Source organism: Ornithodoros turicata, unplaced genomic scaffold (assembly GCF_037126465.1).
Source record: "Ornithodoros turicata isolate Travis unplaced genomic scaffold, ASM3712646v1 Chromosome67, whole genome shotgun sequence".
NCBI lineage: Eukaryota > Metazoa > Arthropoda > Arachnida > Ixodida > Argasidae > Ornithodoros > Ornithodoros turicata.
The window spans coordinates 508907-522971 of record NW_026999388.1 but is presented as its reverse complement, the minus strand read 5'-3'; the positions used below and the strand labels follow the sequence as shown (position 1 = coordinate 522971).

Genomic DNA, 14065 nt, shown 5'->3' with positions numbered 1-14065 from the left:
GATATTTTGTATCGCAATAGCAATATTCTCTCTGATGATGAGAAAATTCGGAAAATGGGGAAGTCTGAAGTGAAAAATCTAAAACCATTATTCTCTAGAAACTGGTAAACACTTTCATTAAAAAAAACTTGATGCAAATCAGACAATTCTTTTGAGCAAAACAACTTGGAAACTGTATCGGGATTCCCAACGAGGCCTTGAAGGGTGATGCACCGCCTTGATGGTCTAGCCACGTAAATTTTGACGAGTTCTTCCGCATTCTGAGCAAGAATAACAACCTGATATTTCACTCAAAATTACGCAAAGAAATAAATGTCACCCGATTCCACCATGTTTTCCTGCTCAGCAGATAACAGCTAATTTTTACCCATTGAATTCTGAAAAAAATAAAACCCCAAAACCATCCGGCTCTAAATATATTTTTGCTAAGGCTTTAGCACAAAAGCAATAGGCTATGCCATGCTGGAACATAAACTGTCCTAATGCCTACAGGACCCTAGTGAAACCCACCCTTGAGTACACCACAATCATGTGAGACCATCACAAAATTAAGAACATATAAAAAATTGAAAGAATTTAGCGTTTATGAGCCCCATTTATAACGAGTGATTATCGCCGTACATCATTTGCCACACAAATGATTAATCGACTAGATTTAGAAGCACTACACTTACGGCGTAAAATACCTAGACTGAAATTCCTGTTCTCCCTATACAATGGGCATTTAAAAATACATTACCTTTTACCACCTTCATACCACTCTGCAAGGGTAAACAATGGTGTTGATGCGTACCATCAAGAAGTGCAACTCATTACCCTCCAAATACTCCAATCTAAGTGCAATTGAGCAGAACCCTTTCCTGCTTTTACGGCAGTATTTGTAAAATAAAATTTAAAAAATAAATAACAAGCACTGAAACCACTAACCAGGTTTAGTTGGTGTCTGCTGTTGAAACGCACCAAAGCCTGTTTGTGCCACACTGCCCCCGCCGGTGGAGAAGCTACCACTCGAGAATGCTCCCCCACCGAAGGAAGAACCAAATGATGAAGCCCCCTGGCTACCAAAGAGACCTTGGATGGAAGAGGAAGTTAAAAACATCAGCATATTGTTTGAGGCAAAGGTTAAATTGGAATATAGCAACAATGTTTCAAGCTTAGCAGGGGGTTCATTCCATGCCAAACGTCCCAGAGGTGACCCTTGTCAATTTTGTTATAAAAATTCATACTGATTCATTGCTTGGGGGAAAACCACTAAAACAAATGTTTTAGCTCCCATTGCAAAATAGTTGTCCCTAAGTGTTTGTTTAAAGTTACGGGTTCAGCCTCTGACAACCCCTGTAGTCTACGCGTGCCGCCGCCAAAATTATAGAAATATCGCAATTGTTTTCAGGCCATGGTAAGGGAGAAGTGTCCATCTACCTATCTGAGGGTCGCAAATATACTGGTTACTCGCCATATGTATCCTAAAGGAGGTGCGAAAAATGCTTCGAGGAGCAAAGTTTCGCATTTTTTCTGGACTACATCGCTAGAACCAAAGAGACAAAACTATTTTTAACATTGAGATACGTATGGATACTACAAGCCAAAAAAGTTTCGTTGAGAGGCTAAACGCAATAATATGAGAAAAAAATACGCAAAGATGCAACTTTGGCGAAAATACGGTAACTTTAACTTGAAGTAACAAAAATGGTGGAACGCAGAAAGAAGTACAGTGAAAGCTGGAAGAAAGTATCATGCCCAAAGAACACAAGGAGTAAGTTTTAAAAAAGTATAGTTTTTTTTATAGCGGAGAAAAGAATTTTTGAAGTTCAGGTACAGCGCAGATAGCGCGCGCAACCGTAACAACGCTCTCATGCTCTCGGCGACACCACATCGAAGTTGGACAAGGGAAGCACCTTCTGACTTGACCTTATTGACATGGTTTCAGCCACAACGTGTCTATGACTCGACACTTCTTTGCAACTTTCTCCGTTATAGGACCCTGTGACTGCATGAGAGGAATGTCGAAACACCTAGCAGCAAATCAAGCTTGCAACGTCCTTCAAATGGTTGATTCTGCGGGTGGGTCAACCGAAGTCTCAATAGTGTAAAAACGATATTGGTTTCGCAACAGTTTGTAAGTGAGACGAGACAGTTCGTTGAAGCCAAGTTACCAAAGTAGAGTGTCCGTTGCCGGCACATGCACCTGCCACTGCTTTGAACCAGTGAGCCCATTGGAGGCTTATGTGTTTGTGTCGTTCATGTTAGTAGCCTCCCTCGGCTAATTATAGTTGTTTATGTCGTATACTGTATTCGATGTAAACAACGAGAATTCGCCAAGGCAGTCTACAAGCATGGATGACACTGACACGTAAGCCTCCAACAGGCGATGTCTTGTGTGTTCGCCTGTTGGAGGCTTACGTGTCAGTGTCATCCATGCTTGTAGGCTGCTTCGGCTAATTCACGTTGTTTACGTCATACGCATGCAAGTACACATTATCAGCGCCGCACTTATGTCGTACTCAAGAAGGTAGTCTTTTCCGAGCAGATGAACCAATCACATCATACTGACTGCTCGTAGCAGACGACACCGACCCGGGGCCCGACGCCGAATTGAAGATACTGTTCGTTATCGGCATTATTTGGAGATGACGCGCTCCAAATGTCATGTGGAGGCACGTTAAAACTGTTCCACTAGGCTGTGATTTCAAAGAAACGACGCTACTGCTCATGACGCGAAAGCTCGTGACGAATCACAGCGAATCCCATACATGCACTTATCGCGCGGTACGGAATAATGAATAGACGAATAGTTGAGCATCGCACCCCTGGTGCACCTTCGATGGGCTGCCGCCGAGAGCATGAGCGCGTTGTTACGGTTGCGCGCGCTATCTGCGCCATACCCGAACTTCAAAAATTATTTTCTCCGGTATAAAAAACTATACTTTTTTAAAACTTACTCCTTGTGTTCTTTGGGCATGATGATACTTTCTTCCAGCTTTCACTGTACTTCTTTCTACGTTGCACCATTTTTGTTATTTCAGGTGAAATTTGCCGTATTTTCACCAAAGTTTCATCTTCTCATATTTTTTTCTCATATTATTGCTTTTAGCCTCTCAACAAAACTTTTTTGGCTTGTAGTATCCATACGTATCTCATTGTTAAAAATAGTTTTGTCTCTTTGCTTCTAGGGATGTAGTCCAGAAAAAATGCGAAACTTTGCTCCTCGAAGCATTTTTCGCACCTCCTTTAGGATACACATGGCGAGTAACCAGAATATTTGCGACCCTCAGATAGGTAGATGGACACTTCTCCCTTACCACGGCATGAAAACAATTGCGATATTTCTATAATTTTGGCGGCGGCCCGCGTAGACTGCAGGGGTGGTCAGAGGCTGAACCCGTAACTTCAAACAGACACTTAGGGACAACTATTTTGCGATGGCAGCAAAAACATTTGTTTTAGTGGTTTTCGCCAAGCAATGGATCAGTATGAATTTTTATAACAAAATCGACGAGGGTCGAGTGTCACCTCTGGGACGTTTGGCATAGAATGACCCAGGGCCATCCTGTACAGTTGTCTGCGTCTCTCGCGCTACGTTAGTCATGTCACAGTACCAACTTTCCACCCTTTGCCATTAGCAGGCTCCTTACAATTGGACAAGCAAAAAAACAAACAAAATATTAACACTCTTTCGCCGCAACCTGACAAAGCCTGTACGTTGCTTTGTCGAAGCTCCACTTGTGGAAGCTCCACTTGTGGAAGCTCCACTTGTGGAAGCTACTGTGGTCTTACCACAAATAGGATTTTTATCTACTTTCACACATGAGTGGATACTTGCACACTCACATACCAGAGCATACTTTCTAGGACTGCACACTGCTCTAGGGCTGAATGGTTGCCATTGGGTGAGTTCAGTAGGCGCCCTCTTTTGGTGTAGTCAAATCTGGAGTAAGAGGCACTCGGAGAGGCCACTAAAACGCAAAAAAAAAAACAAATTCGGAGCACTACACTGCCCGCTCGCTCATGCAGTGCACAGACGGAGGATACACTGGCTTAGCTTCAACATATAGTGACAAAAGGGATGACTGCAGCGAATGAGATGGCGATGGCTGTTTCCTGTGAAGATGGCTGCATTGTGTGATGCTGTCTGCAAAAAGCACTGCATTTCCCGCGAATAACCACCAATATCCATGTGGAGGTTGTCCACTGATAGAAGAGCATGATGACAGTTATATAACATAGCAACTCCATATTTTGCTTCCGAGCCCACACTTTGAAGATTGTCTCCAGACACTAAACGGAAAGTATGTCACGGAAAATCTAGCACCTGGGTGCGTGTCGTCTGGCTTCCATGCACTCATCTGAAACAGGAGCTCGAAAAGAGTCACGGAGTTTCGCACTCTCGGGTACGCGGGAGCGCTTGTGTCGCATTAAGGGAGTGGAGTCAGAAACACTCAGGGGCACCTACTGAACACACCCATTGGTGGGTATGGCAGGCCATCGTGCGGCATTCCAGCTAACTACAGACGCCGACCAACAATTCAGATTCTAAAATATCGGGCTTCCCAATTTTTCTGACAAAATTGTTGGCACCACCAAACGCCTCAGAGAACCAACATTTTTTTGCATACAATAATTTGGACTGTTCCTCAAATGACGTAGCTCATTATTTGGTACACGTCTTCCTTCAAACCCACATGGTTCTTGGGACAGTCGAGCAACCACAACTGAGACTTCGTACTACGTTATGAAACCATTCCTCATTACAAGGTCATTCCCACGACATGATGCATGTGCAGAGCACACATGTATTAAACTTGTAGGAATTAGCTGCGATATGTTAGTGCACTGCGAAGCAGACACATGGACACCTTTTTAAAGGACCACAGAAGCGAAAATAAGCTGCAAAACTGTTTACCTCATATTGCTGTGTGTACCAATACAATGCAGAATTCGACTTACGTTTACGTATATTAGCTGAAATGCTGCCATAATCGCGATATAAAATTTGGCTGCGGAGCACTCTGAGCCCCTGGTGAGCATCGCCGCATGTTGGAGTTCCCGACTTTCATTTCACGGTTGTTTTGCAATCGGAGGTTGATTCTCGCCACAAGAACAATTGTACATGCTTGTGAAGGGTTTCCTGGCTGTGTTACAGCATGTTGCAGACTTCCTTTCAGCAACGTGAGGACAGAGTGTTCCTTGGACGCATGACACACGGATAGACAGCACAAACACAGCGTCAAACATCCACTGACGTTCATTACAAAGACAACACAACCGAGGCTGGCCCCCAAAATCCTTCCAAAGGAAGGTGACCTCATTCTCTCTAGAGGTGAGAGTCTTGCTGCTAAAATTGCTGGCCTTGCGTTCGACCAGGATATGTTTCAGAACAAACACGCTCTACCAGACTGTGGTTGTTTCCGTGGCCGTATTGGCCAATGGCGCATGACGGGCAATCGAGAGATGCGTAGTTCAAATTCCGCCGATGTCTGTCTTTTTGATGACAGTCATATTTCTATTGTTTCTGAAAGACAGGAAACTCATTCTCGCCGCGAATCCATCTATGCCTACTTGGAGACAGGTGAAACAAGACAAGTAGTGCGCAGACATATTGTTGACGAATGCTTCAAAACAAATCCGGAGGTGCTCATTAGCCTTGGCTTGCCAACGAAGTAAATCAGGTTGAACGAAGGAGCAGCCCCTTCATAGAAACAGAAGGCACAGATCTTTACCTCCACTTGGCGTTTCGGCACAAGTCTTATTCTCAAAGTGGGGAAAAAGAAAGAGAAGGAACGGGCTTGGCGTTTTTTAGGCGGGCCTGGGCCGGGCTCAGCCTTCAGCCGGGTACGGGTTTGACAACGGCAGACATGGTCGGGCATGTACGCGAACATATTTCACTTCACGAGACTGGACAGCTGAATTTTTGCGTTACCTTTTTCCCCACTGGGTATGGGATATCAGGTATTATCATCGGAGAACTATCACTTTTTTACATGTGATCATGCTTACTTCGTGAGTGGGTCTGGATTTCACGCGTGCACACATTTGGGGACGATTGGTGTGGGGTCCTGCATGAGCACCAGTTATAGGTTAGGTGTGAGGACATATTTCGTTCTCGTGAGGGTCCGGCACGAGGGTCAGTGAGGTTAAGTGTTCTGACATAATTCGTTTTTATGAGAGTCCGGCAAGAAGGTCTTCTAGGTTAGATGTTCTGACATATATTTCGTTTGCGTGAGAGTTCAAGAAAGAGGAACTAACACCGGAGCATGTCCAATAGAGCAGCGATGAGTCTCTCTTGAACTGCAATGTACATACGCCCACGTGCCACTGTGCGCTGAGTTCCCAAGCAAGCAACCACCAAGCACAGGGCCACACAGCCGCTGTTGCGTTCGAGTGTACCTCCTGACTCTCCACCAATTAGCTGCGTCCTTTTCCTTGCTGCGTTGCGCTCTTTAGTAAATCTAAATACGCCTCCGAACCTCGAGAACAAATATTTTACAAACATACAAATAGAGCAGAGAACAAATAGAGCAGAGGCGGGCTTGGACCGGGCCTGAGCATAGAAACAGTCGGGTACAGGCTGGGTCCGGGCCAGTGGAGTCGGGCCCGGGCTGGAAATATATACAAGACGTCAGAAAATTAGGCCCGTGCAGTGCTCTAGTACGAACCCATCTCTCATCGGATATATCGCTTTCAGACTTCCACGAGATCTCTGAATTGAAAATTTTTAGGTTCTGTTCGGAACCCGCCGTGTTTATCCCGTTCACCCGGCAGTCGCACATGAAACTCGAGGGACATTTGATGACACGCGCGCCTCCGATTTTCCCGCAATGCTTCGCGGCAGCGGGTGAGCTCCATGAGCGATTGTTCGGGATGGGCAGCCCAGCGTGCTCGTAATCGTAAAAAATATGCCCATCCGTACACTGTACTCACAAAATACTAGTGGCGCCATAATTGTATGTAAGGTTTAGGCCACACAATAGAATGAAGCTTTTCTTTTGTTCTTACCAGTGGATTGTGTTCCTGAGCCAAATGTGCCCCCAAAGACATTCTTTGGTGCTCCTTCCCCACTAGGCTTTCCCCCTAGGCCAGAAAGGAATCCCGAACCACCGAAGGGGCTTCCACCACTTCCTTGTTGTGCAGCTTGTTCTTGAGACTGCTCTCCAAATGCACTGGCAGTTACACAACAGGGTAAGTACGTTTGTAGCCTAAAAGCATTAAGAATAGATAGCCAAAACAAAACAATACAGTATACACAAAGTTCTGCACACAAATGGCAAGCTATTGTGGTATATGGGGTGCCCTAGCTAAGTCCGACCAGGCTTTAAAAGAAGACGAATCACTCAACGCGGGCCAAACCACCTGGAAATTGTTTGTACTGTATTTGCTCAAAATTCGTCAATTCGATTTGCATAATTAATTAACTTTTCATTATTTCTCTGGGAGCAAATGTGAAAATTGGAAAAGTGGAAAGAAACATGTAACCCAAGGGCTCCTGTCAAAATGGTGACAACCTCGTGCATAGCTTGACCGCAGTCCCCTCAGGTGTACAGTGCAACCTCACTAAACGGAGATTCCTTAAACGGAATTACTGCTTCAATGGAACAACAACCGCAAGGTTGTATGGATTTATGCAATGCACAAATTTTTACACCACTGAGTAAACGGAACAGAAAACGGAACATTTCAGAGCCTCATCGTTACGCGCATCGCAACTTCATTTCTCCAGTTCTGGTACGACGATGGTTAGGATTACTACATTAAGAGTAGTAAATGGCATTTCCAACGGCATCCCAGAAATGCACACGTCATGCAATCATCAACAATTTTCAGAGTAAATATTTTCAGAGTATGTATCAACAATTTTGAGAGTGGTTGCTACACAAAAATTGCGCTTGCAACGAATAAGGCATGCCAAAAAGGACGCTAACAAGAACTCATAGCCAATAGGACTAGCCGCATAATAATGGACGGTAAATCCTAGAAGCACATGGGATGAAAATCCAGTGGCTCTGCCACATTTGAGATCCCTACCCCTATCAGAACTTTGTTAGAGTTTGAAAAGCATCTTACGAAGCTCTCTGTTGCTGACCGAAGGCCGGGACACTGGATTGGCCAAAGGATGTCTTCTGTCCAAAGAGGCTGAAACATGACAAAATAAATGCCTATTGCAGGATTTAACAGAGTATAGCGAGCTCCATGAAGAAATACGTCAGTTATAGATAGACAGCTTGGTTCATTCTAACGTTCACCAACCAAATGAATCACCAGAGGGTCGTCACCCAAGTGAAGGCGGCAGATATCAAATATCAATGCAAAGCAAATGCATAAACACCCTGTATATGCGGGGCATCCCAGAAAACATGTCACTGAATTAGAATGAAGAACTACGCCACCTAGAATCACACAGTCAACAGCATTTGTTCTTACTAGGTTTTGGCAACTTCCTGATGTGAATGTCATCTAACTTAAATGTGTTATTATGCTAACTGTTACAAACTGCACTCAAAAATTTGCCAAGTAAAGGTCACTTTCTTACCCCACCAATGTGAAGCGTGCGCCAAATTTATTCAAGCATTATAAATGACGGAGACATTGAAGAAACAATGAAACGTAGGAAAAAAAAATATCCGATCATCATACTTTTCGGGGCCCCTAGGGCATAACCAGGGTGTCGGAGCGAACCGAAAACCGAAAAAATCGCTATTTTGGTGCGAACCGGAACAGAATCGAAACCGTATACATTTTTTTCGCTCAGGAGGGAAACCGAAAAATATATTTAATGGTTTTCGGTACAAGAAAAAACTTCGCTGGTTTGAACTACGGATAGGCGAATGAAACAGACGTCGTGTGCTCTGAAGTCATGTCATGAATACTATACGAGGGTTACGGTTACGGTGGAATGTATGTCGGTATACTATGACCCTTAGGCTCCCTTTGTAATGGTTTATCGTTCACGCACGCACACAGACTTAGAGGTACATGTGACACTCTAGCAATGTGCCCTAGTGTTCGTTTTAATATGATCTCCCAAACTCTCCTCAACTAAACAGCGACCCAAGAGGGCTGCATAACGGCTTCTTTATCGGTAATGTCGCGCAACGCGTCCCTTGTTTGAGAGCAGCTAAGTTGAATACATTTACGTATACGCAAGGGCAAGCCCGTGCGAAGTGGCAACTCTTTTGTGGACAGGACACGAAGAAAATAAAACGGAGCCGTCGAGAGCGTTTGTGAGTGAAGGTGTTCCTCGATTTGCGTCGTACTCGTGCGGTGGTGCTTGCTGGCTAGACAGTAGCAACAGACGGATGGGACGCGATCGCTCCAACCCAGCAAGAAAGTATTTTACGTATGACATCGCGACAAACAAGTCCGTTTGTAGCATACGCTTCAAGAAAGGAGAAAGCCCATTTGAACAGACAGTAACCTACAGGAACCAGGAGCTACCAATTTCACAGCTGTCTATTAATATTAAATACCATGTATGCGGAATAAACGGGTTTACATTTTGTAATACTGATTTTTTGTTGGAGGGATGAATATTCCCAGCAGAAGCGGAACCGGTTAAAAACCGGTATGAACCGTTATTTTTTTGCTCCGGAGCTGAACCGGTACCGGATCGTTTATGATATAACCGGAACGAAAACCGGAACGAAAAACGTTTCGGTTCGACACCCTGGGCATAACGCTCGACGACTTTTTGACCGCCTGTGTGCTGTCAGACGAAAGGAGGTTTGCTAAACCCAGCCCACAGAGAGCCACAGAGAGATAGCAGAAAAAGTGACAGTTGATGAAATTGGGAGAGAGAAACCATGATCCCAGCGGAAGTTGGATGTGATAAGCCATCCCTGTCTTATCACTTTTGACTATCCCGTGCAGGCTGCATGTAGCAACCTCCTTTCGTGGGGCTGACAATGAAGGCGTGAACAAACTTGTTCAGTGTTATGCTCTAGGCACTCCGAAAAGCAAGATCAAAGTTATCAACAAGTTTGAGAGTGGTTGCTACACAAAATCGGTGCTTGCGATGAAGTAAGGGATGCTGAAAAGTACGCTAACGAGAACTCATAGTGAAGAAGTGATGTCCTAAGTGCTTCATGATTTGGACTGCAAAGCAAGAGGCTTGGACTCGGTGCCTATGAAGAGCTTGGAAAATGTTTGCTTCTGTGGATAAAGCGTGCCCAAAGTCAGAATATCCCAATAGTTCATGTGAAGATGGAACATCTTAATGAGGACTACATAGAATGAAGTTGAAAATTGTGTGTGTATTCCTTGTCTTTGATGCAGTAAAGTGCATAAAGACTGCTTACAGCCTCTGCACTCCTGGAAATTACACAATTTAACATCTCACACACAACTCAATAAATGAATTCCCGATAAACAAAAGGTCCCTTGAGGTTCCGTTTAAAGAGATTCCAAGAAGTGCCGTTGACCACGATTCTAGGAGTAGTGGTATTTTTATTATAATTCAATTACAATTTTTTAGAGGCCCTGTATATATTGGGTGTTTTTCATCATTACCGTAATTTCACGCGTATAAGCCGCATCGCAGATGAGCCATTTTTAGGAACATTTTCCAGCAGATAAGCTGTGGGCAATACCACACGACTGACTTTACAGGAGACCAGCGGTGCAGATATAAAATCAGTTCTGGGATCAGCATGGTGCACAACCAAGGAGGACGTTTTGACATTACATGACAATTTCCATTATATGTGCCATAATCGAACATTCATTTTATTTCCTTAAAGATCCTTTACGTAAAGGTGTCATTACATGATAAGGAACACAAAATAGAAATTTTTACATAGGTTTTTAATTTTAAGTCAAAAGAACATGTTCTCGCAGACTATCTGAAAGCTACAGAGATGTGGCAGTGCGAAAACATCTGCTGGTAAGTTGTTCCATTCGGTAACGCCCAGCCGCAGAGTGGAGTACTTATGTGCGTCTGTGTAACTTAGTTTTAATTCTAGCTTGTAAGGATGCTCTACAAGAGAGAAAAAATGAGCAGGGGTACCAAAGAACCAGAATGATATACAGTTGAACCCGACTATATCGAACCCGGTTATATCAAATTATTGCCTATATCGAACATCCGAAACATCCCCTTGAAAATAGCATGTAAATGTATAGGCGTGCTGTACGTCTACATCGAACAGCCGGCACCGCTGTCATCGGCTATATCACACTACCGCTAAAATCCTATGACGCGCCCTTCGTAACTTCCGCACATTTTTCGCGAATGAAAAGGACAAAGCGCGGCTTGGAGATTAGGGATGAAGTCATCCACACGAAAAGGAGTTGGAAATGAGGGCAGGCTGCCAACGGGAGAAGTTAGTGACCCCGCGGAGCTTTGTTTCGCACGCTCCGAAGTGAGAAATCACGGGGTCATGCTACCTTCCCCACGCACGCGACCTGCAATGGAATTGTCCATGCCGGCCGTGCGCAGCGCGTGGCCGAGACGTGCGCAGTGGCGACTGGCGTCGGAGCATTCCTTTGGTAGTCGACACCATTTGAAAGTTGGCACGAATCAGGCAGCTATGGACGCTAAGAAAAGGAAGAACCTGGACTTCGCGACCAAGCTCGACATCATCCGACGTGTTGAGAATGGAGAAAAGAAGTCTTCGGTAGCAGAAGCATTCGGCATCCCACGGAGCACGCTGACTACGCTTCTTCGGAACAAGGCGGACATCAGAATGAAAGCAGCAGGACAATCTCGCAAGGGAGGAAATGGAAGCGAAATCTGTGCATCGTTTTCATGTATCATACGTCAAGACAGCATCACGTTAAGCAAAGTAATCCACACGCGTTTACCTAACAACAGTCTTGGGAGTCTGTACCCGATATGTAGGTAAGTGGCAGCCGTGATGTAGGAAGGTTCTTGAGCAAGCTACGGCAATGCTATGTGCAGAGGCGTCAAAAGTAACAGAAGAACTCCAACAGTTTAGGGATGAGTGAAATGTGTCGAGGAATTCAAAGAAGGGATTGAAGTGACATTGGCAAGTTTGAATTACATGGACCTCTTAGCACACCCCTCATTTTGTAGCTGTTATCTTTTTACATTTATGATATGTATATGAACCAGATTTTTACCCGTATCACATCATTCCGGGACTTTTATAACCAAATTCAACCAAATTGGTGCTCTTGTTTTCCACTCAATTTTTACCCACCAAAGTTTGCAAAAAATAAGCCTTAAACCTCAGACCCTAATTATAACTGCCCAATGAAATTTACAAAAACAGTCAGAGACACCCCTTTTTTTCTCAGCTCACACCCCACTTATATCACAGGTCACTTGTCCACACTACATCACAACGTTCCCTCACACGCCACAGGAAAAATAATATTTGTGGGGGGACTCCTCAGTACGCCTATAAACGAGGTGCCCTAAACCAAATTTTGATGGTTCCCAATGCGATAAAGGGTCATCACGAGAAACTGATCAGCTTACCTTTCACTTTGGCCAAAAGGAGATGGTGTTTGTTGAAATCCAAAGTTGGGCTTTTGGCCAAACAACGACCCACTGGTCGATGTTGTAGACATTTGTCCAAAAGGAGATGAGACTGTGGTTGTGCTTTGCTGGCTCGAGCCAAACACACTTGACTGACCAAAGACAGAAGGTGTGGAAGATGCAGGCTGGCCGAATACGCTTGAGCCAGATGTCATCACTGGCTGGCCAAATATGGAAGTTGATGTTGGTGGTGGTTGTCCAAAAGTAGCTGATGGCTTCCAAAAAGGTGATGACGTTGTCGTAGTCACTGCCTGACCAAACGCTGATGATGTGGAGGCTGTTTGTGTAAAAGCAGGAGGGCTCTGTCCAAATACAGGAACAACAGAAGTGGGAGTTGACTGAGGTTTTCCAAACAATGTTGCTGATTGTCCAAAGGGGGACGCTTGTACCGATGAAGTTGGAGCAAATGGGGACACGATGGTTGTCGACTGTGTTTGGTCTAATGACGATGTTGACCCCTTTTGTGTCTGCTCTGCAGATGCTGTAATACTGGTAGAGGTTTGTGCCGGGACCGTGGTCTGACTAACTGATATAACTGTTGTAGGTTCTGGCTGTGAAAGCACAATGCTTGTTGATGCAGTAGTTGTACTTGCATGGCTTGTAACACACACAGTGCTACACGGTACTGCTGTGTCTGCCGTTGAAGTAACTTTGCAGGAGTCAGCTTCAGCATTATCTTTAGATACCTGAGCCGGTTGACTTGTCACAGGACAAACCTGTGAGGCATCAACAGATAAAGATGTTATGCCAAACCTATCACCTAAACGTTCCTGCAGGCTTACGAAGTAGTGCACGTAACAAGATTTGAGGACTAACAGAATTTCAACCACTTTCTCTCGAGCCGTTTCGTGTCATCAATTCTATAAATACCACACATAACTGTGTAACTTTAACGATAAGTTACTGCCTTATGTTGCATTTTCTTTGAGCTGCTACACCCTGGCACAAGGCAGGCAGGTTGTGCTGTCGGTAAGGCCCAGACTTTTTTTGTGATTCCACGAATCCGCAAAAATGCATGAAACTTTGGATGGGATTTTTGTGCGGAATTTCTTAAATGAGGAACACAGCTTTGGTGCAGGGACAAATGCACCTACAGCTCATCCTTCCTCCAACAGCTAACTCAGAGGATCACGTTGGCAAAACTGGCTGAGCTTATCCTATCTTTACTACTTGTGTTCTGCTCCCATCAGCAATAGCTAGTCTGTGCCCTTTCACTGGTAGCAATATCCCGACCAAAGCGATCCTCAAGGCCCCATGACTAGATGTTCACACATGTGGATACTGAAGGATTCAACAAAAATGACACATTGTTTTTCTGCCATTGCTGCGTTAACTGTGCAATGGTGCTGTTAAAACAGCACAAAATATAATGCGATGCTTAGCTAGAACCATATTTTCGATTTGTAGACGTCTCTTCATATAGCTTCGTCAGCCTATAGACGCGCAAGTACTCGTCACAGAAAATTGCATGTTTTTTTTTTATTCCCCACAACAGGATTAGAGACTTGCCGGAGCAGAAAAATCATGCCCTTGGTTTTGGTCTGTCTATGTTACCTTTGTGGTTGGCAAATG

At 44.5% G+C, this 14065-nt stretch overlaps 1 protein-coding gene across 2 annotated transcripts in view; it reads right to left on the bottom strand.

The window, feature by feature from the left end:
• LOC135374488 (nuclear pore complex protein Nup214-like) overlaps positions 1-14065 on the bottom strand; it is a 197480-nt gene that overhangs the window by 28350 nt on the left and 155065 nt on the right. For both annotated transcript variants that reach the window (XM_064607449.1, XM_064607450.1), the window contains 4 exons: positions 12434-13209; positions 8059-8127; positions 6994-7157; positions 928-1071 (listed from right to left, as the gene is read on the bottom strand). In XM_064607449.1, the coding sequence (XP_064463519.1) occupies positions 928-1071; positions 6994-7157; positions 8059-8127; positions 12434-13209 (1153 nt within the window). The remainder of the gene's footprint in view (positions 1-927; positions 1072-6993; positions 7158-8058; positions 8128-12433; positions 13210-14065) is intronic.